Source organism: Salminus brasiliensis, chromosome 22 (genome assembly GCF_030463535.1).
Source record: "Salminus brasiliensis chromosome 22, fSalBra1.hap2, whole genome shotgun sequence".
NCBI lineage: Eukaryota > Metazoa > Chordata > Actinopteri > Characiformes > Bryconidae > Salminus > Salminus brasiliensis.
This window is the reverse complement of record NC_132899.1, coordinates 9,235,017-9,257,605: the sequence shown is the minus strand read 5'-3', so window position 1 is coordinate 9,257,605 and position 22,589 is coordinate 9,235,017. Positions and strand designations below refer to the sequence as shown.

Sequence of the window (22,589 nt, the reverse complement as noted above, 5' to 3'; positions counted from 1 at the left end):
TCTCCCCTGTCTAGAGAACCGCGCCATGGAGCCGCAGTACAATAACGGCTACGAGCAGGAGGAGTACATGCTGCAGGAGGACGAGTGGGACCGGGACCTGCTGCTGGACCCCGCATGGGAGAAACAGCAGAGGAAGGTGGGGGGGCGGAGAAAGTTAGAAAGTAGCAGGAGGATGTATGAAACAGAGGGGTAATGTGGTTAACATGCACTGAGGCTGTACACTGTTCTTTCAACTTCACAAACTGTGATGGAGCGCTGGATGGAGAGGTAGTCAGACAGGTAGACAGATGGAAAGATGCACAGCTTTACAGACAGAAAAACAGATAGATGTGAGCAAAGTATGTGAACTGTCCTCTGAGGGAAAGCATTAAGCCACGCATTGCTTGTGATCCCTAATGCACTGAGCAGTCCTCTTTGGACCAGGGTGTATCATATATAATTGGAAAAGGTCTTGCTTTACTGGGAAACAGCATGCTAGCCGATCTGACTGATATCTGGCTGTGCCTATAATTGCTTTATTTGGTTTACAATGAGTCCTGATCTGAAATCAGGCGTGCCTATTTTGTTCAGGCTGCCTTGGCCTATTTCAACTTGTAACCCCCCCTCTACATTTTCCCCATTCAAGCTAACTTGATGTTTTTGGAAAACCCATTTTATAAAATGGTCATAACTTGCAGAATATTACTGTATGTTTTTGTATAGGAGTCTCTCTCTCCGTGTGTTGGTGTTTTGACCGAGTGGCTAGTAGACTAGGCTAGAATGTTGATAGAAACCACAGTTCAGATGGCACTCCAGACCCTGGTTGTTTTCAGTTAGTAACTGGTGATGGAATTGGGGCAGTCCATAGGTCTCCATGTTGAGTCCAGCATGGATCATTTAGTCATTTTGGTCTGGTGGGGCTAATGGAATTCATGTTGTGGTACTCTACAGGGGCTCTACAGGGGCTAATGGATATTTCTCATAGAGGTTGCTGGATTTTCAGATGATAATACATAGCTACACAGCTATCTCTGTCTCCTTCGAAGTATGTGTGTGTATGGAGGAAGGAAGGTGACTAACAATAGAGCTTGATGGCCAACACCTTTCCTACTGTGCCAGCATGAGCACTGTGAGCAGATGCGTGCACACATACAAACACACACACACACACACACACACACACACACACACACAGTCTCAGATGGCGTGCTGGACAGCAGAATAGACTAATTTTAACTGTGCACCTCATAAAGGCACGGGCCTCCACTAAACCAGTGTCCTTGGTTGGGAACTCATTTGTGGCATTCAACTTTCTGACCTCAGGGTAATGTTGTAAGGCTGGTGTCACACAGCAAAATCCCCAGTGTTCAGTCTTACAAGCTTGCAGTGTTTATTTAGATCTAGCTAGACATAAAAAACACTATACTGTAGGCCTTTCTTGCCTGGTCTGGATATGACCTTAGTATTGTTTTTAATGGTTTTTAATGTTTTTCAGATCAGTGTCCTGATCTGGCAACCTATGTGTCTGTGTCTGCTAATGTAAGCGATATTGAATTGAATGAAATATACAGAATTAACTTTAATCTATGATTATGTTTAATAAGAAGACACTGGTACAGGCATACTGGTTCAATGTGCAGTACTGGCCATACTGTTAGTACTGGCACAGTGTGCAGTGGTATACAGTGTATATGCAGTCTGCAGTCTATACTGTCATGAAGCAAACAATTTATACCGATGGTCCTTCACATGCAGCCAAAACATCTTCAAACCCACTGAGGTTTGGACTTTACAGCACTGAATATGCCCTGTAGGAACTGCCACCCAAGCATTACAGCAGTCCTTAAGTCTTTAAGATGCAAGGTGGAGCCGCCATGTATCAGCCTTGTCCCATAAATGTTGGATTGGATTTGACTGTTCGTTGACCTTGTAATACATATCTGCAAACCTTGACACATGTCATTGTGATGAGATAAACATTGTTATTCACTAGCGTTTTGGCCCATTGGTCTAGTTCGCATTGGTACAAGTATTAGTACATATTACTATTAGTACATAGTACTATCTATCCGTTTATGTGCTTGCAGAGACTCTCTGAGTGTAGTTTTCTTAATAAATTGGGGTTCCGTTTTCCCTTAGGTAGAAGTTTTAGCATGATCACACACAAGAAGTATGCTAAAGTGTAGACTGTATGTCCGCAAAGAGCAAGGGTGTTAACAGCACAGTGATGAAATGTAACACCTGTCTGCTATTGTTGTTCTGGTGCTGGCACTCTGTATTCCAGTTTAGGTGACTCTGAGCGACCCTCTAAACTTTCACCGTTAACATTTTAAAAAAAGACTCAGGCAGCTGCAGCACCATGGTCAAAACTCTTTGGTGGGCCTCACTGTCAGCCACAGCACTTCACTTAGGGTTGCTTAATGTATCTGAGCTTTGTTTGTTTAATTAATTTTTTATCATTTTAAGTTTTTCCAAACTGACAGCATTGTAAAAAAAACCTTGCTGGCTCCTTGCTTGAACCTGAGGAAGAAAGCAAGACAACAATGTATAAAGACATTTTCTGGATTTATTAAGACCAACACCAAATTCCCCTGTGTCAAAAAGTGATAACTGGTTCCGACTTCTTCAACACATTGACATTGTAGACCTCCAAGCACATAGGACAAGCAAGGCTAGGTCATTCCGGAGGTTTCAGTTCCTTATTTTTAAAGCATACTTGCTTCGGGTCATTGTCTTGTTGCAAGGCCCAACTGTTTTTCAGCTTTAACCCATACACAATTGATGTGAAACTCGTGAAGAATTTTGTTCCCTTAGTGGTATCAAGGCGTCCACAGGTCCTGATGCAGCCAAGTATCCTTCACTCTACCACATTACCACAAACCATCACACTACCACTACCAAGCTTCACTGTTGGTTTGAGGTTCTTACTTTCAAAAGAGTTTTAGGTTTTGGACAAAGATAAATGGTTCTATGTCAGCCAGAAGGCTCTACTTAAGATGTGTCTGTCCAGAACACGTTGTTCCATAACAGAAAATTACAGATTATCTAGGTGTTTTTTGACAAATAAGCATATGTTTTATTTTTGATAATTGAGTCAGGAACACTACCCTTAGCTAAGTCAAAAGAGGAATGCTGTAAAAGAGATGTGTGGAGGGCATGCACTGCTGTGATGATAGACCACTGTTCACAACTTTCTCTATTTAGACACTATGTCCTGTAGTTTATTGGAGCCCTTTATTCTCAGAAATGGCTTTGTAACCCATTTCAGACAGGCATCCACAACCATTTTTACAACTTACAATCTATGTGCTTCCAAGGTGGCCCTGATCTAAAGATTAGATTTGGATTTGGGCTGTCTCAAATCAAGGGTGGTCATCAGTGGAATCACTCATACTTAAAGATTGCATGAGTGACACCTTTCACACCAAAGACATGACAGAAAAAGCAAACTTTGGTGTCCATTTTTCTACAGGACTCTATCTATGTACTATTTCAATCCAATAGAAAATCAGGCAACACTTTTTTAGGACTGATTGTGTATTAAATTATGTTAAAACTGATGGCTGCATTTTTTGCTGTGTGTTTCAGTGGCCTGCAGGTGTATGCGAAAGACTGTACAGTCTGACTGTACAGGCTGATATTTACCAACATGTGCACTCAGTATGCCGGAGATGCTGTATCACATCGCAGGGAAAGACAGAATGTTCAGCTGTCCCAGCTGTGCCACCTTTAGTCCTGATTGACAAGAATTGTTGCCAGCCTGGCATGTGGGCAAGTGACGAGATTTCAGCATATGGTTAATTCATAAGGGAAGTGACCTGAGTGTCACTGACAGATTTTTTTTTTTTATTGTGTGATTGTTTTGAATTGTGGTAGTAAATTCACTGGTGACTAGAATATGGATTATGGGAACAGGCAAGACCCTATGTGTATCCCCAGTTATTGGGTGACAATGTTGTCATCTTTTCCTGTAGTTTCCTATACAACACACTGTCCAGTTGGTAAATGTGCAGTTTGATTCATACTGTAAATGCACTGTAGATATATCTACAAAGGGATGTATAAGGTTTAAAAATACATAGATGTTCAGAACAGGTGAACTGGTGAGAGGTGTGAGGCTGATGTACCTGCTCAAAGAAACATAATTTTCTCATTTTCTTCCCTTTGAGTTTCTGGTGAAGCATGAATTATCTTAAACCACTAATGACCACTGGCTTAACAGTCACCAAGTACAATGTATTCGATTTAAATTAAAGTAAATTAGCATGAAGAATTGGGAAGGAAGTGAAGTACAAGGTGTTGAAAATTGAAAAGTTTTTTAGGTTGAGGTTTTTTAGGAGTCCACACATTGCTTTTAATGCTTAAAAAGCTCACCATTATGTACATCATTTCTATTTTACTTCCTGTAATCAACGGTTTCTCATCAAAACTGTCCTGCCCTGGTAAACTGTGAACAGTTTAGAGTAACAGTGGGGTTCTACAATGCAGTGGAACAATAGATGGTTCTCACCTTCCTGTAACAGCTCAGTCAGAAAATGGGAAATAGTAATAATAGGAGAGATCCAGAGCAAGAGAGGAGGTCCAGTCAAGATCCATAATACTCCGCCTGTTTCCGCTTGCCTGACAGAAGGCCTTCTGTTTGCACTTGTCTTAAACTTGTCTTAAATGTAGACAGGATCTGTCTCTGACCACCTCAGAATATGGTTTGCTAGTATGGACCCCGCCAGAGGAGGTGGTACAGGGGGGGTGAACTCAGTAGTTTTTTTGTGTTGGAGTTCAGGATGGCTTGTGGAGGGTTAGTGAAGCCAGACCCACATCCTAGCTTAGGTGAATGATGAAACAGAAGGGGAGAGGTGGAATGGTGTTTTGTAATGAAGTTGAGGTAGAACTGGTGGGTATATATAGGGTGATGGAGTTCATAATCTGATCATGATGCATCTTGAGAATGTTTACCCCAAAAATGCATGATAATGCCAGGTGTAAACAGGTCCATGGTGGCAGGGCTTTATACCATCTTATGGAATAGCTGAAATGTAATTGAAGAAGACTTAATGTATCTGAGCTTTGTTTGTTTAATTAATTTTTAACTATTTTTTATAGTTTTTCCAAACTGACAGCATTGTAAAAAAAAAAAACTTGCTGGCTCCTTGCTTGAACCTGAGGAAGAAAGCAAGACAACAATGTATAAAGACAAATTCCCCTGTGTCAAAAAGTGATAACTGGTTCCAACTTCTTCAACACATTGACATTGTAGACCTCCAAGCACATAGGATAAGCAAGGCTAGGTCATTCCGGAGATTTCAGTTCCTTATTTTTAAAGCATACTTGCTTCGGGTCATTGTCTTGTTGCAAGGCCCAACTGTTTTTCAGCTTTAACCCATACACAATTGATGTGACACTCGTGAAGAATTTTGTTCCCTTAGTGGTATCAAGGCGTCCACAGGTCCTGATGCAGCCAAGTGTCAAATATAATGCCAGGTGTAAACAGGTCCATGGTGGCAGGGCTTTATACCATCTTATGGAATAGCTGAAATGTGATTGAAGAAGACTGGAATGCTGTGAAAAGGAAGATGGAAAAGAAGAAGAAAAGAAACAGAATAACCCTTAATTAACAGTGCCTCTTAATTATGGCACCACTAACCACCCAAAAGAAAAAGGTGGAACTGGACTCAGTGTTATAATGTCCTCTTCTGGCCATTTCAAAACTATAAGTACATACTCAGGGACTCTCCTTCCCTCAAAGCACACTTTCCAGGTTTCCAAACTTGTTGGGAAAAGAAAACTACTCTACAGAATTCAGGTCCTTTTACTCCCAGTTAGCTTGCCTACTCTACAGGTGTTACATTATGGCCACCTTTATAACAGTGGGAATAACCACCCTTGGCTCAAATGGCTCTGGCAAGCCGTTGTGGTATGGACTGAATTAGGTGATGGAAGGTACGATTTATTTTTACAAACACAAAGATTGGGTCGGTATCAGCTGATACTCAGCATTAGGGGACTCTAATCAGATTCGGGGGCAAAATAACATGTGTTGTGGGAGACATTCTTACTTGACTTATTTAAGTGGCAGGTGTGATCAGCCATACTATTAACATCAGTCGGTGGTGGTTGTAATGTTATGGCTGATCTTAGTACATAAACTTATACATATACCACCTTTTATAATCAAATGTTGCTAATCTCATAAATCCTCAATAAGAACTCCCTAAGTTTCCCTAAATCACTTCATCAAACTGCACGATTGTAGCAGAGAGACTATAAAAAGGTGAGATACTCTCTTCAGCGGCGGTTCTCTTTACGTATTAGAACACGATAATTAGCAAGTGTAGGCTAATTAAGTAACAATGTCTTGTTTATAAATGTACTTCATTAATATTGTTCTTCTTTCTCTCTCTTTCTCTCTCTCTCCTTTTTAGACCTTCACTGCGTGGTGTAATTCTCACCTGCGTAAGGCGGGAACTCAGATTGACAACATTGAGGAGGAATTTCGAAATGGACTCAAACTCATGCTCCTCCTGGAAGTCATCTCTGGTACTCACTAGGCCTCCTCCCTTTGAGTTTTACACTGTTCACTTACACAGTCATATCCGAATATTATGACCACGCCTGGTTTGGAATGAACTCAGCCCCTTATATCAGCTCCACGTATGCGTAAATTCACTGTATAGCAGAGCTCTGTAGTTCTGTAATTACAGACTGTTTCTCTGCATGCCACTTTGTTAGCCTTCTTTCACCCTGTTCTTCAATGGCCAGCACCTCACAGGACTGACCACCACAGATCAGGTATTATTTCAGAACTGCAGTGCCACTGACATGGTGGTGGCATGTTATTGTGTGCTGCACTGGTGTGAAAGAATTAGACACAGGCCAGTATGGGTCATTATTTATTTCCACATTCGACTGTAGAAACACAGGGCCTGTTTACACCTGTGAACAGTTCAGAGGAATGGTAGAGTAACACAGTTCTGTAACACAGTGGAACAATAGATGGTTCTTACATTTCCGTAACAGCTCTGTCAGTAAATGCAACAAACTATTAAATCTGAAAAGGCACAAGATTTCTGCAATATTTCCGTTTGCCTGATGAAATACATCTCTGATCACCTCCGAATGTAGTTTGAGGGATCTTATTGTAACACAATGTGTCTTGAGGGTGTTTACACCTGGCTTTTCATGCGGACTAGTGAAATTGTGAATGTGATCCGATCATCAAAAACAAATGTTAATGCCTGGTGTAAACAGGCTCACACTTAAGTTAAAGATATTTGGCTACCTAGCATTAATTTTAACTGTCTGCATTCCTGCATCCACCAGCCTTAAAAAACAGAATGTAAAAAATAATGTAACGAAAAATACGTTACTAAAATAAGGTTTGTTAGATTTATTATAGGCAAATATTATATTATCAAATGTGATGTATTGTGTATATAAATATATTAATATTAGAATAAAAAAACAATACACTAAATAACATAAGATAAGAAAATATGTATCAAATAAATATATACATCGATAATTAGATTACATTATGTATGTAAAGATTGGAATAATATATCTATAAAGATCAAATATATATTATATATATTGAAAATTGAAAATATAATTTAATGTAAAAAAAATGAGCATGGTTAATACATTTCAATAAATCAATAAAAAAACAATAATTACATTTGCTGGCTGATTTTCATATAAATAAAAGTGATCCCCTTGAAAATGGTGGTTATTCATGGTTTCTTTAGGATAAGCAATGGTTTTATTTAGAACGTGACAACTTACAAAACCAAACTAATGCATTAATTATTCTTTGTCTTGTTAAATGAGTCTTAAAATACAAGAACCCCACTTGTAGATTGTTCTTTATAATATACTTTTTGCTCATAAAAAATGGTTTTATGTAGCCCCAGAAGGGTTCCACTACTGTTACGAGTCAAGTAACCTACGTACAGTCCTATGCTGCATTCAAAAGCTATCCAAATTATACGAGTGTATACGAGTCGCAACTTAGCGAACCCCCCCACCAAGTCATAATATTGCTAGTGCGAAATTCTGAAATAATTTTAATACCTAAGTTACCATGTTAAAGCAACCCTCAACCTTTTAACATGGCAGAGAAAACATATAGAAACGTATCAGTATTACATGGTACATTATTCTTGGTTGATTGTGCACATAATTGTATTCTGTAATCTGTGTGCATTTAACCTGATATACAGCAATGCTAATTATAGCATCTATTTCTGTCCATCGCAAACTGACTACTCTGCTAGTCCGGTAATTAACATTCCACGACCATTTTTCATGTCTCTCCAGTAACAAAGAACTGGAATGTGACGTGTTCGTAATTCTGACTTTACAAGTGGGAAGTAGGATCTTCCGACAAGCATGTGAATGCAGCATTAAACTGGAGCCTTGTCTGAACAAGAATTCGCACATGTGCAACTAAAAGACCTTTTCAGGATTCGTACAATCGTGTACTACAATGTGGAGTAGGTACTTGATCATGGTGTAGAACCGTGGTTTTAGTTGTTATGGTTCTTTATACCCACTAAAGAACCTTTGAGGAACCCTCTGTTTTGAGGGTAGGTATGTTCACAAAGGTTGCGGTGATGGCTACATTTTTCTTTTTTTCTTTTTTTTTGTGTGTGTATGTGTGTGTGTGTGTGTGTGTGCGTTCAGGTGAAAGGCTGCCCAAACCAGACAGAGGAAAGATGAGATTCCACAAAATAGCCAACGTGAACAAAGCTCTGGAGTACATTACCAGTAAAGGGGTTAAGCTTGTGTCCATTGGAGCAGAAGGTAATTAAGGTTTGTCTGTTACTGCAGCCGAAGCTGAAGAACACGGCAACACTGCTTGAACTTCTTTACAGACTACAGTCACGTCTGTTTTGTGTTTTTTTTTTTAGAAATCGTTGATGGAAATGTAAAGATGACTCTAGGAATGATCTGGACCATCATCCTCCGCTTTGCCATCCAGGACATCTCAGTAGAAGGTAATGTATTCTAATGAGAAGTAAGTTCCCATGGGGATTAAGTGGACTGTACCTCTGTAGAACCATTGGACACATTAGTATTATTATACACACGGTCTATCTCAGCAGTACATCTCATTAATCAACCCTGCTGCATGTGTTGATGGAATGTATGTTGCTTTGACTTTTTCCCAGAAACCTCAGCTAAAGAAGGTCTACTACTGTGGTGCCAGAGGAAGACCGCACCTTACAGGAACGTCAACGTTCAGAACTTCCACTGCAGGTAAGAGGTCATAAATCATGATGCAGAGGCTAAACATGGTTTCTTTCAGCTTTACCCTATTGAGCCAAGTGTTTTACCCTTTTACCTGAGACTCAGAGCCTTTTTAGATGACCCCTTTTAACTGGTTTAAATCTGCCTCCAACTGAGGTACAGTGTTTGCATGTCAACACTGACCACAGTAAAATGAATCTACTCTTCTTATGTCCCTTCCAAATATTAATGTTACTATGACATACCATAACATGTCCAAATGTTATTTTCATCATACAGATCTAAAGACATAAAGTCTTTTTATCTAAAGATATAAAGTTTATTATAGGCAAATATTATATTATCAAATCTGATATATTGTATTAATATCAGAATAAATAAGTGATAAACTAAAATAAGATAATATACATCAAATAAATACATACAGAGATAATTAAATGACATAAAAAATTGAAAAAAAAGAAAATGAAAAATATAATTCAATGTAAAAAAAAAATGAGCACGGTTAATACATTTCAGTACATCAATAAAAAACAATAAATACATTTGCTGGCTGATTTTCATATATATAAAAGTGATTCAGGAATGATTGGCTGTTTCTCATCATTAGAAAAGGACTGTCTGACATAGTGATGGACCTGATGATAATGTTAAAAAAAATTAGACCAAAGAAATTATACAGCTGATCAGAAAAGGGCAAAGTGGTCTTCAACACTTGTTCTGAGTTCTTTTACAGTGGCAAGACCTTTACCCCTCCAAACTGCAGGCCATAAAATATTTAATTGTTGCAATCAGGTAAGTAGACTGAAGATTATAAAGGAAATAATAACAACAAAGTTCTTATGAATTACCTTTATTAGCACTAGATAGTAAAAGTGCAGGAGTCAGAACATTACTGAGCCAAACACTACAGACTATTTATGAGGTTTTTTTTCAGACTTTATCATTGATTTAAAGTAAGGTCATCTGACCTTCAGTCTCTTCTCATTTATAAAGATAGAAGCCTGGTCTTGTAAATAACCAACTGGAAATAACTGTGTGACAGTGTTGCAATGATGGCCTCCAAGTGAACAGACTTATAAGGACTTCGCTGCCGCTGAGAGACAACGATTTAATGCTGTGTACTAAAATGAAAAAAGGCAGAATGACAGAACTTAAAAAACTTTAAAAACGTTCTTGTCAGCATTGGCAAAATTAAGATGTACTATTACTCTAGAAATAGCCAGTAAAATATATATTATAATAATATATACATATATAATATATAAATATAATAATTAGAATAAAATGGGAATGTCAAGAACATTGAAAACTAGGTTACTACCAAGAGGAACAAATGCACTCTTCTGAAAAATTGGTGAATTATCTGAGGGGTTTATTCATCTCCATTATTGAGGCCAGCGAATTGACAGAATCAGGTGTGTATTAAAGCACTTCTACATATAGAGACAACTTGTTCTCCATATTTGCAATTGTGATATCATATGATGCCATAACAAAAAACATGTTAAAGAGCAAAATAAAGAGCATATACATCAGCCAGATAAAGGGGTTCGCAATTAAGCATACTTATTGGCCTGTAAGTAGTAGGATATGGCCCGTTCCTTAGAAAAAATAGAAAATGTTTTTATCATTCTGAACATCAAAGGATAAAGAATAAAATCTCATATATCCTACCTGCAGTTTCTTTAAGAGGATACTCTCTGTGCTATAATGCTTCTGAAGTGGCTATATATCTTTTTAGCAATTTGGGAAAAAGCCTGAAAGCCTGTTGTTAAAAACAGAAAAACATAAAACAGTACTTCTCTTCTTTCTGCTTTTCTCCCTGCTGTTTGCTATTGTTGTGTGTGTGTGTGTGTGTGTGTGTGTGTGTGTGTGTGTGTGTGTGTGTGTGTGAAGCTGGAAGGACGGACTGGCTTTCTGTGCGCTCATACACAGGCACAGACCCGACCTGCTCGACTACTCCAAACTCAATAAGGTCTTTGCCCTCCACCACCCCACCTCACTACACACTAATACTGCTCCATATACCTTCTGACCTCAAATTGGAGATGTCAACAGTGTATTTCAGATTATACAACTGATAGCTACAGCCATGCAAGCTGATTGGTTGAGAGGCCTTCTTAGCGTTCTTATGGCAAAATAATGGCAAAACACTGTATCACTCCGCTGAACACCGTTACTAAACCATATAATGAACCTAGATGTTGCGTAAACACCCTGAGCAAAAAATAAAAACAAAAACAGGAATAGCCTAAAACTAAACTAAAAGGATTTAGACAAGACTTCACACTACCTAACAGCAAACAAACAAGAAAACGTTGTAGGTCTATGTAGGGAGCAGAGCAACAAGCTCAAGTCAAGTCAAGTCAGATCAAGTGGGTTTTATTGTCATTTCAACTACATACAGAGTACACAGTGAAACGAAACAACGTTCCTCCAGGACCATGGTGCAACATAGACAGTGCATACAGAACACAAGTGCAACACAATACAAGTGCAGACAGAGAATAATAAATAATTTAGGGGTAGTGTGCAAATTATGCAGTGTGCAATAAATATTGAGTCCAGTGAGGTAGTAAAGTTATTTGTGCAAAATGCTTCCCATATTGTCTGGGGTAAATGGTGTGCATGGAACAGAAAAAAACATCAGTTCAGTCTCTGGAGTTGAGAAGTCTGATGGCTTGGGGGAAGAAGCTATTGCAGAGTCTGGTCGCGTTGGACCGGATGCTGCGGTACCTTCTTCCTGATGGCAGGAGGGAGAACAGTCTGAGTGAAGGGTGGGTGGAGTCATCCACAATGCTGGTTGCTTTGCGGATGCAGCGGGTGGTGTAAATGTCCATGACGGAGGGGAGAGAGACTCCGATGATCCTTTCAGCTGTCCTCACAATGCTATGGAGGGTCTTGCGGTCAGAGGCTGTGCAGGTCCCAAACCAGGCGGTGATGCAGCTGCTCAGGATGCTCTCTATGGTAGCTGCTTATTAAGGAACTAGAACTAGAACTAGAAGTTGGTGAACGGAGATGCTAACATTAAAACATAATAAATGCTACATTCAAGGCTCAGTTTGTTAATTCCTTACTTTATTTATTTTGCAAACTGTTGTATAAAAGCTGTAGGATATTTGAGGTTGCGTGAGTTATCGGGAAATAACAGCAATAAGTAACGGCTGTGATAATATACGGCACCTGCCTACAGCTCGTATTCGCTTCATCTCAGCCGTGCACGTATTTGTCACTGTACACTGTACAGCGAAATGTGTCCTCTGCATTTAACGCTTCTGTGGTAGTGAACACACACACACACTATTGAACTAGGGGCAGTGAGTACACACACATTCAGAGCAGTGGGCAGCCAACTCCAGCGCCCAGGGAGCAGAGAGGGTAAAGGGTCTTGCTCAAGGGCCCAACAGTGGCAGCTTGCCGAGCCCGGGTATCGAACCCACAACCCTGTTATCGATAGCCCAGTGCTCTAACCGCTGAGCCACCACTGCGGTGCAGTGTTCTATTGCTGAAATGTTGTGAATGGTGATGTGTAATGTGTTATGACTATAGAAAATCACAAATCAAAACATTTCAACAATGAATGGCTGAAAACATATTACATCATAATTTATAATGAGCTTGACTAGCTGTAGTTATGGATGGGAGTCCTCTGTTGGTATTTATACTTGAGTGAATGTCCAAAAGTACTTACAGTAAATGCAAGTATAAACAATACTGTTTTTTCTGGATTTATAACAAAAGGAAACGGCCCTGTTTTTATGGGGAGAAATTCACCTGAAATGAATCATAAACAGGCAGGTTTAATGAGAGGTGCAGTGTGGTTGGATTGCTTTAGGTTAAAAGAGCATTATGTGTTTCTTCTCCCATTTCCCCCATTATTTTCTCCCCCTCCCACAGGACGATCATCTGGGTAACCTAAACCTAGCTCTGGAAATTGCTGAGAAACACCTCGATATCCCTAAAATGCTGGACCCTGAAGGTGCTTTGCATTACACACTAAACATCTGAGCTCCAACACACACATTGAGGTGTACAAAACTCTTCTGGAGTAATGAAGCTCCATCGAATACCTTTGAGACGAGTTGGAATGCAGTTTGTGACCCAGAACTAATGCTCGAACCTCTGCAGTGCTCTGACATCTAGTGCAGCAAAGGGGACAGCCTCTTTTTTTATCGTTATTATTCATTCTTTTCTTAAATTCTTCTTCTGGTTTCATTTTTTGCTTGGGTGAGCGTTCAAGTGTACAATATTCATGAATACCAGACTTTCACAATATTTAACGCTGCATTCATCGTTTTAGTGTAAAGGCATTGTCCATAATAACACAGCAAATTACTGTAAAACTGAGTACAGAGTTAGTACAGATTAGTATAGGATATGACAAATGAAAAAACGTGAAAAAAGTGGCTACTGTAAAAGCACTGCATGTTTTTCCGCATGTTTTTCCTGGTGCTGCCTTTTCTTTGGGGTCATCACAAACATTTACACACCTATATGCCTTGTTTTATATACAAATGACTAGCTATTAAGTTTTAGGTTCCTGGGTTGAGTTTCAATTGTTAGGTGAAAGTACAAATTATTACTGTATTTTCATTACAGCGCATTACTGTAAGGATACAGCAGAATACAACTGTAAGATTACAGTAATCTTGTGGTTTCAGTGACTGCAATATCACAGTGTACTGTACAGTTGTAATGTTATTATTGTTATAATTACTATTATTATTTGTTGTTATTATTATGGGACAGTAAATTACTGAGAAATGAATGCAGGTAGTAGTCAGTAGTATTTTACAGTGAAATATTCGACTGCGTTCACATTATCTAGTTGTTGGGTTTTCCATCATTGTCTAGTGTTTTTGTTTTTGTTTTTTTCCCCTATTCCAGACATCATCAACACCCCAAAGCCTGACGAGAGAGCCATTATGACCTATGTGTCCTGCTTTTACCATGCTTTCGCTGGAGCTGAGCAGGTACACCAGCCTGCCGTAACAAACTTCGTAACAACATACACGTCACTGTTCAGGACATGGAGGCATTTTAAACCATATCCATCGTTCTGTATTAAGTTATCTTCATTTGCTTGCTCTGTATGCATGCATGGCTCAGTATGTGGTTCATTTCAGAGACAGCAGGTTAAGTTGGCAGTGAGCTGTTTAATGAGAAACCCTGTGAACACCACTGCAGAAAACAGTTCTGGAGTTTAATCGGGACTTTAATTTACATTTTTCAGAATGAAGAGCTTATTCATGTAGTATTTCTGCATGTTGTCACCAGTCGCAGAAACGAGGTGGATGATTGTTAATATTTTACACCAATAACCTGAGTTATTGACTCAGGGCTGTAAAACCACTTGTACAACAAATGTTATACTTTTAAAATCAGCTGCTGTATATTGAATGAAGTAAACACTAATTTCTTGGCTAAAATCTAAATCCCAGATAGAGCTGGGCAATATAACTTATACATCTCAATATTCAGGAGCCATAATTTGGCTCAGAAGACTGACACTCTTAATTCAAAAAGCTTTTTGTAGCAAACAAGTAATAGGAGTCTTGCCTAAATTTCCCACTTGAACTGGGAATTGGATCCCTCTCTCCAGCATGTAGGATGACAGTGTTATTTGCTGTGCATGACTGCCACTGTCTATCAAAAAACACAACTGTCTGCATCAAAAAGCAACTTAAAATCATCATGATGCGGAATCCCCTAAATGTCATTGCAGCTACAGTGGGGGAAAAAAGTATTTAGTCAGTCACAAATTGTACAAGTTCTCCCACTTAAATAAATGAGAGAGGGCTGTAATTGACATCATAGGCAGACCTCAACTATGAGAGACAAAATGAGAAAAAACATTCTGAAAATCACATTGTCTGATTTTTAAAGAATTTATTTGCAAATAATGGTGGAAAATAAGTATTTGGTCACCTACAAACAAGCAAGATTTCTGGCTGTCACAGACCTGTAACTTCTTCTTTAAGAGGCTTCTCTGTCCTCCACTCATTACCTGTATTAATGGCACCTGTTTGAACTCGTTAACAGTAGAAAAGACACCTGCCCACAACCTCAAACAGTCACACTCCAAACTCCACTATGGTGAAGACCAAAGAGCTGTCGAAGGACACCAGAAACAAAATTGTAGACCTGCACCAGGCTGGGAAGACTGAATCTGCAATAGACAAACAGCTTGGTGTGAAGAAATCTACTGTGGGAGCAATAATCAGAAAATGGGAGACCTACAAGACCACTGCTAATCTCCCTCCATCAGGGGCTCCACACAAGATCTCAGCCCGTGGGGTCAAAATGATCACAAGAACGGTGAGCAAAAATCCCAGAACCACACGGGGGGACCTAGTGAATGACCTGCAGAAAGCTGGCACCAACGTTACAAAGGCTACCGTCAGTAACACACTACGCCGCCAGGGACTCAGATGTTGCAGTGCCAGACGTGTTCCCCTGCTTAAGCCAGTACATATCCGGGCGCGTCTGAAGTTTGCTAGAGAGCATTTGGATGTATTGGGAGAATGTCTTATGGTCAGATGAAACCAAAGTAGAACTGTTTGGTACAAACACAACTCGTTGTGTTTGGAGGAGAGTGAATGCTGAGTTGCATCCAAAGAACACCATTCCAACTGTGAAGCATGGGGGTGGCAACATCATGCTTTGGGGCTGTTTCTCTGCAGAGGGACTAGGACGACTGGTCCGTGTACATGAAAGAATGAATGGGGCCATGTATTGTGAGATTTTGAGTGCAAACCTCCTTCCATCAGCAACGTGGCTGGGTCTTTCAGCATGACAATGATCCCAAGCACACTGCCAGGGCAACAAAGGAGTGGTTTGGTAAGGTTAGGGTTAGGTCCTGGCAAGGTCCTGGAGTGGCCTAGCCAGTCTCCAGATCTCAACCCCATAGAAAACCTTTGGATGCAGTTGAAGGTCTGTGTTGCCTGCCGACAGCCCCAAAACATCACTGCTCTAGAGGAGATCTGCATGGAGGAATGGGCCAAAATTTCCAGCAACGGTGTGTGCCAACCTTGTGAAGACTTACAGAAAACGTTTGACCTCTGTCATTGCCAACAAAGGATATATAACAAAGTATTGAGATGAACTTTTGTTATTGACCAAATACTTATTTTCCACCATTATTTGCAAATAAATTCTTTAAAAATCAGACAGTGTGATTTTCAGATTTTTTTTTTCTTATTTTGTTTCTCATAGTTGAGGTCTGCCTATGATGTCAATTACAGCCCTCTATCATTTTTTTTAAGTGGGAGAACTTGTACAATTGGTGACTGACTAAATACTTTTTTTCCCCCACTGTATATTATAATTTTTATTAATCATTGACTAGATCTAATCACACTTTCAAATGTAAACATCCACTTTTTTATTTACTGTCTATATCCCTGTTCTACTGATAGAATTATTATTATTAGAAATAGAAAAAAAATGAAATTGTTCCAAAATATTTAATTCTTAAAAAAAACGTGCAGAAATCTGAGATATAATTAGTGGTGAATATCTTTTTGTGTGTGGTGACTGAAGGCGGAGACTGCTGCTAACCGGATCTGTAAGGTTCTGGGGGTCAACCAGGAGAACGAGAAGCTTATGGAAGACTATGAGAAACTGGCGAGTGAGGTAAGACACATAACGTTATGTTGTGTAGCTGTTGTGCTTCTGTTCTGCTAGATCTTAAACTGGCCACATATTGCACTTTTATTTATTTATTTATTAATTATTTATAAGGATAACCCAAAATGATAGATCATTGTAGATCAGTCAAGACCTACTTGGTTTGAGGTGTTTGCTCGTTTAGTTTTAAACAGGAGTGTGATACACAAATGTTTGTGGACACCCTTTCTAATGAATGTATTCAGCTGTTTTTAAGCTGCATCCATTGCACATTGTGCAAATGCACACACGCAGCTTGTCTGCTTCCTGTAGACGAATATAGACTACTTCCTGTAGACAAGGAGTCGCTAGAACAGGTAAACTTGGACCTATTAGCACCATGCCTAATACCAGGCGTGGGCCAAAAGGGAATATAGACCCCGAGTATTGAGCAGTGGAACAGTGGTACTGTGTGAGTGATGGGGCTCCTTCCAATACTACTGCCATGAGTTGGATTAGTGACCATCCAACATCCTGACCTCATGAATGCTCTTGTCATTGAAAGCAATCAATTCCTTACAGCAATGCTCCAGAGTTACTTCAACAAAAGCAGGATAAACTCTTTTTTAATATCCTTGATTTTGGAAGAATCAATAAATGAACAGAAAATGGAATATGTTTGGGGAAATTGTCCTGAATATTAGCATTAAAAAGTCTGGCCTAATTTCCCTCACTCTCTCACCTTAATTTCCTCCAGCTCTTGGAATGGATCCGGCGCACCACGCCATGGCTGGAGAACCGCACTTCCGAAACCACCATGACAGCCATGAGGAAAAAGCTGGAGGATTTCCGTGACTACCGGCGCATGCACAAGCCTCCTAAAGTGCAGGAGAAGTGCCAGCTGGAGATCAGCTTCAACACCCTGCAGACCAAATTGCGCATCAGCAACCGACCTGCCTTCATGCCTTCTGAGGGCAAGATGGTGTCTGTAAGTGCTCAGTCTTAGGATGTCTAATGGATCATTTGGGGCTTGAGGCACTCCACAGCACTTAGGGAGAATGATTTTGCTTTTAAGAAAGGCTTGAAGAGGCTGATCTTGAATGTTTATGTTCAGTGCTTCAGTTTAGAAGAGTAGGGTTAGCTGTAAGTCAAGTGAAGGAGACCTTGCATCGTATGAACTTAGAGAAAAGAGAGAGTGTGAATGAGAGTTTGAGGACACCTATATTTAACCTTTATTCATAAATGAGCCGTATGCATGAAAAGTGTTCGATTCGTGACGTAGAAAGCTGTTTACTAAATGGAACGTCACGGTTCTGATAATGCCATGTTCTAAGCTGTTGTACAGAATGAACTATTTTTACACCTGTCATCACCTTTCAACAATGAATTCTGTGTCAAACACCACGTCATTAAGGCTGTGTTTATGTTGCTGTAGGATATCGCAAGTGCATGGCAGGGTCTCGAACAGGCAGAGAAAGGCTATGAAGAGTGGCTCCTGACCGAGATCCACCGTCTGGAGCGCCTCAATCACCTGGCCGAGAAGTTCAAGCAAAAAGCCACCACTCATGAGACCTGGGCTAAAGGTAAAGGGTGTGACAAATAGCTTCGAGTGCAAAGTCAAACAGACCTCACTGTTTAACCTCCATGTTATGTTTGGGGTCCTGTAGACCCCCTAGGAACCTTCCCTCTTTCACAGTAGTATATAGAAATAGTCCGTACAAATCTGTAATGGTAGATGTCATTTAAGTCTAAGCCCATGTCTTTGACGGCCTCTTGTCCGGCCTTGCAGTCCTACTCTCTCAAGAGTCACAATTCTATAAAGTGTACAAATCCTCATTGTATTGAATTGTAATTTTTTATCTTTAAGATGTTTTACATATCATTCTATGTAAAATCACTAAAATGTAAAGTGATATAAAATTAGTGCTTTAGATAAGATAAGATAAGATAAGATAATCCTTTATTAGTCCCGCAGTGGGGAAATTCACAGTGTAGCAGCAGAAAGGGATAGCAGGACACTCAGTTACTTTATTTTGTAAAACAGACACATTAATGCCAGTGTCTAGCAAATTACATTACTACTGACCAGGCTCAATACAGTAGCAGCCAAATAGGCGAGATTGCACTCCATATTGTCCACGTTTATGCCCGTTTTGCAGGGAAGGACGAGCTCCTGATGCTTAAGGACTACGAGACTGCCTCTCTGACCGAGGTGCGAGCGTTGCTACGGAGACACGAGTCTTTTGAGAGTGACCTGGCGGCCCATCAGGATCGAGTGGAGCAAATAGCAGCCATTGCTCAGGAACTCAAGTACAGTCCCCTTATCTTTCACTTCTGTTTCCAAATCAGATCAAATAAAGCACCTTTTCACAGTTGCAGTTGCAATACCAAGTACTTGATCTAGAAAAGCAGAGACAATAAGAAGGGCAATTCATTAGCATATGAGATAGTAGTGGGAAGAGGGGAAACATAGCACAATTGCTGCTAAATAATTTGATTTGCTAAACAAAGTATTTGAGCAAAGATCTTCTTTAGTGCAAGCAACCTGCACATCTCCAGAGATCTCACAAGAACCGATGCTACCAAGAGTCGATACCAAATTTCTAAAACATGGCAGTTTTTGTTTCATATAACACTGAAAGTTACAGAAACTTTCTGTAAAACACTCAGAAACATGGATGAGGTGCAAAACACTGCAGAGGTAGTGAGCCAGGCAGTGAGCATCAATAAAGGGTAAATTGACAATAATTAACATAGGGTAAATAAACATACATTTTTTATATTATTATAAAAATGCTTCATGTTGTTGCAATTTTAAACATATAAACAATAAAGAATAAGCTCTACCTAGGATAAAGTACAGCCTCCATATGGCAAACTTAGTTTTATAACACCCAGAACTTTGTATCCTCATATTAAATCCACATAATAAAGTTTTTAAGCTTAGATTTATCACAATTGTAATATGCATGTGATATAAATAAAAAAAAACTATTGCATTGTTTTGTTTCTGATATTTGCTGTTCTACTTTATAGTAAAAAATAAAAATGCTGTTTTTGACACATACATTATATAGACAAAAGGATTGGGACACAGTTCATTCCTTGTTTCTTCTAAAATCAATGTTATTTAAAAATGGGTTCCTCCAGCTTTTGTAGGAGTAGCTCTCTACTCTCCATGGAAAGCTTTCTGCTAGACTCTGGAGCATTGCTGTGAGGATTCAATTGCAATCAGCGACAAGAGCATTAGTGAGGTCAGCATGTTGGATGATCACCACCCCAGCTCCTCTCATACAGAATTGCTCTACTGCTCAATGTCAAAAGGTGCCAATAGGTATTTGTTTATCTGGTTTATTGGCAGTACTTCTCTACAGGGACTAGACAAGCTGTGTGTGCACATTTGCACATCTGTGTTAGCAATGAGTGCAACTTAAAGTAGCTGAATGTATTCATTAGAAGGGGTGTCCACAAACATTTGAACATATGGTGTATGGTGGAAGTCCTTCGGCCAGTTACAGGTCACTCCACCTATTGGGGTAACATTTTAACTCACACCACGTTCGATTAAACTGGTGATAAACTGAATATGTTCATTTGTAGCGGAGTTTTTGTTTGTATAAATAATTGATGAATGTTGCTCAATTCTTTTTAATTATTTATCAAAAAACAAAGTTCTTCGGTTTATTAATCATCAGAAAATGTCTGTCTTGTTTTGCTTCTTTCTCCTCAGAAAGCTGAGGTGGTTCTTTTGCATTGCCATTGTTCTAAATGGGGACTGTAAATGTACCGGGACACCTGTTGGTTCTCCTCGGATTCAATGCCATACTTGTAACTATGATAGGAACACACACACACACACATATATATACAACAAGGAGGTATATTCACCCTTCTATTTGTGGACAGAGTGTTGTGAGGATGCCAGACCTTTGTGCTTGTAGGTCATAGATAAAGTTCCACTATGTCTCTCTGCAGATAGAACTGCTCTTACCGTCACCACTCACAGCGCTTTCAAACCACTAAAGACACATTACTGCAAATGTAAGTGATGGTTATCAAAGGTAGCACTACTTATAAAAGTTTTTTATACTGACAGATTAATGACAGTTATATGATACCATTAATGGCAGTTCTAAACTGAATGTGTCACCGCTCTATTTTTTTCTCTATTTTCTAAAGTTTAAATGACCACTTTCAGCAGCACATGATTGCAGTAGATGTATGTTATTATAATACAAACAGACCTAAAAGAACTGGGAACATAATTTACTTTTCTGTACAAAAGAGTCCTTAAAGTAGGGACTCCACATCCCCAATAGAAAAGTAGTGGACCTAGAACTGAGCCCCGTGGGACACCCTTCATTACAGACATATGCTCTTAATGGTTTTAAATGGTTCTTTGAGTGATGCCTTAGACAAATGTCTTTTGGTTTCATAAAGAACCATGTTTGCAATAAGGATATGTGAGTATAAAAGACCTTTACATTAAGATAAGGTTATTTAGCCTTTTAAAGGATTTTAACTGTCATGCGTCTCTGTTGCAAACATGGTTCTTTATGGAACCAAAAGTGGTTCTGCTATGGAACTGCTAAAACTACCATTTATAGCACCATTATGTGTTAGGAGTGTAGAAGGTGTTTAGGATACAGAATAGATAAATACTGCCATAAATTACTTCATGGTAGAGCTGGGCAATATGGAAAAAAATATATATCACAATATTTAAAGACATTTCTTATGATATACAATATTTAGCACAATATTGCATCATGTAGACAAAATACACCAACAGTGTTTCTTTCTTTTTTTTTTTTAAAGCTGCTATCCAAACACTTTCCCATACTGAGAGCAGTGATTTTTACTCAAAATATGCTGCACTCCATTGAATAAAAACGACTGATTACACTCTTTTTTTTAATGAAATGTGCAGATAATCAGTGCTCTTTAAGCACTGACGATATCCACAATACATTCATTAAAAGCATATTGTGTTCCATGATTACAAAATTCATGTAATTAAAATGTAAATCCTGCATTTTAGTGCAGGATTCTAATGTTGACCACCCATGAAGCATTGCTCTGAAGCAACACCTGTCTGAAACCATTAATTATCTTTTTATAGCAGTATGATTATATTATTAGAGAGTTTGTTGGAACACCACAGTGACAATTTGATTGCACTGAGCCATGAGAACTTGTAAGGTCAGGTGCTGAATTTGAATGATTTGTTCTGGGTCACAAGCATCACTTCAACTCATCCCAAAGGTATTGGATGGAGCTCCATCACTCCAGAGAATGCAGTGCCTCTGCTCTGCAGTCCAGTGCTGGAGAGCCCTATACCCCTCTAGCCAATGCTTGGGCATGATGACCTTAGGCTCAAGTGCAGCTGTTCCAGAGCGTCCCGTTCTACTGGCACTGCTTTTCTGTGGAGATTATACAAGCTGTGTGCAACTTAACACATATGTGTCAGTGGATACAGCTTAATCTGAATTCTTTAATTAAGCTGAGGCACTCTAGCTACATTAATTACGTGAATCAAATTAGAAATGATTCTGATTCATTTGAATGCTCTGAATAAAAGGTGTGCTATTATTTATTTTCCCCTCATGCGTCTGATAGCAGCCCATAAACCATTGGTCTGACACTGCCCTCTAGTGAATCCTGAGTGTAGTACAGGCCAAAGTGGTCATTAGTCTTACAGTTTTTAAAATATTACCTTTTTACAGTTCTTTTTATTACACACACACACACAC

General features: G+C 39.3%; 1 protein-coding gene across 4 annotated transcripts in view; it reads left to right on the top strand.

The window, feature by feature from the left end:
- The first annotated feature begins 25 nt into the window (after window positions 1-25).
- Window positions 26-22,589, top strand: part of LOC140544497 (alpha-actinin-2-like) — a 31,446-nt gene continuing 8,882 nt past the window's right edge. For all 4 annotated transcript variants that reach the window (XM_072668079.1, XM_072668076.1, XM_072668078.1 and 1 more), the window contains exons 1-12: window positions 26-136; window positions 6,399-6,513; window positions 8,659-8,778; window positions 8,886-8,972; window positions 9,147-9,234; window positions 11,125-11,203; window positions 13,126-13,207; window positions 14,116-14,201; window positions 16,771-16,863; window positions 17,594-17,824; window positions 18,272-18,419; window positions 18,996-19,146. In XM_072668079.1, the coding sequence (XP_072524180.1) occupies window positions 26-136; window positions 6,399-6,513; window positions 8,659-8,778; window positions 8,886-8,972; window positions 9,147-9,234; window positions 11,125-11,203; window positions 13,126-13,207; window positions 14,116-14,201; window positions 16,771-16,863; window positions 17,594-17,824; window positions 18,272-18,419; window positions 18,996-19,146 (1,391 nt within the window). The remainder of the gene's footprint in view (window positions 137-6,398; window positions 6,514-8,658; window positions 8,779-8,885; window positions 8,973-9,146; window positions 9,235-11,124; window positions 11,204-13,125; window positions 13,208-14,115; window positions 14,202-16,770; window positions 16,864-17,593; window positions 17,825-18,271; window positions 18,420-18,995; window positions 19,147-22,589) is intronic.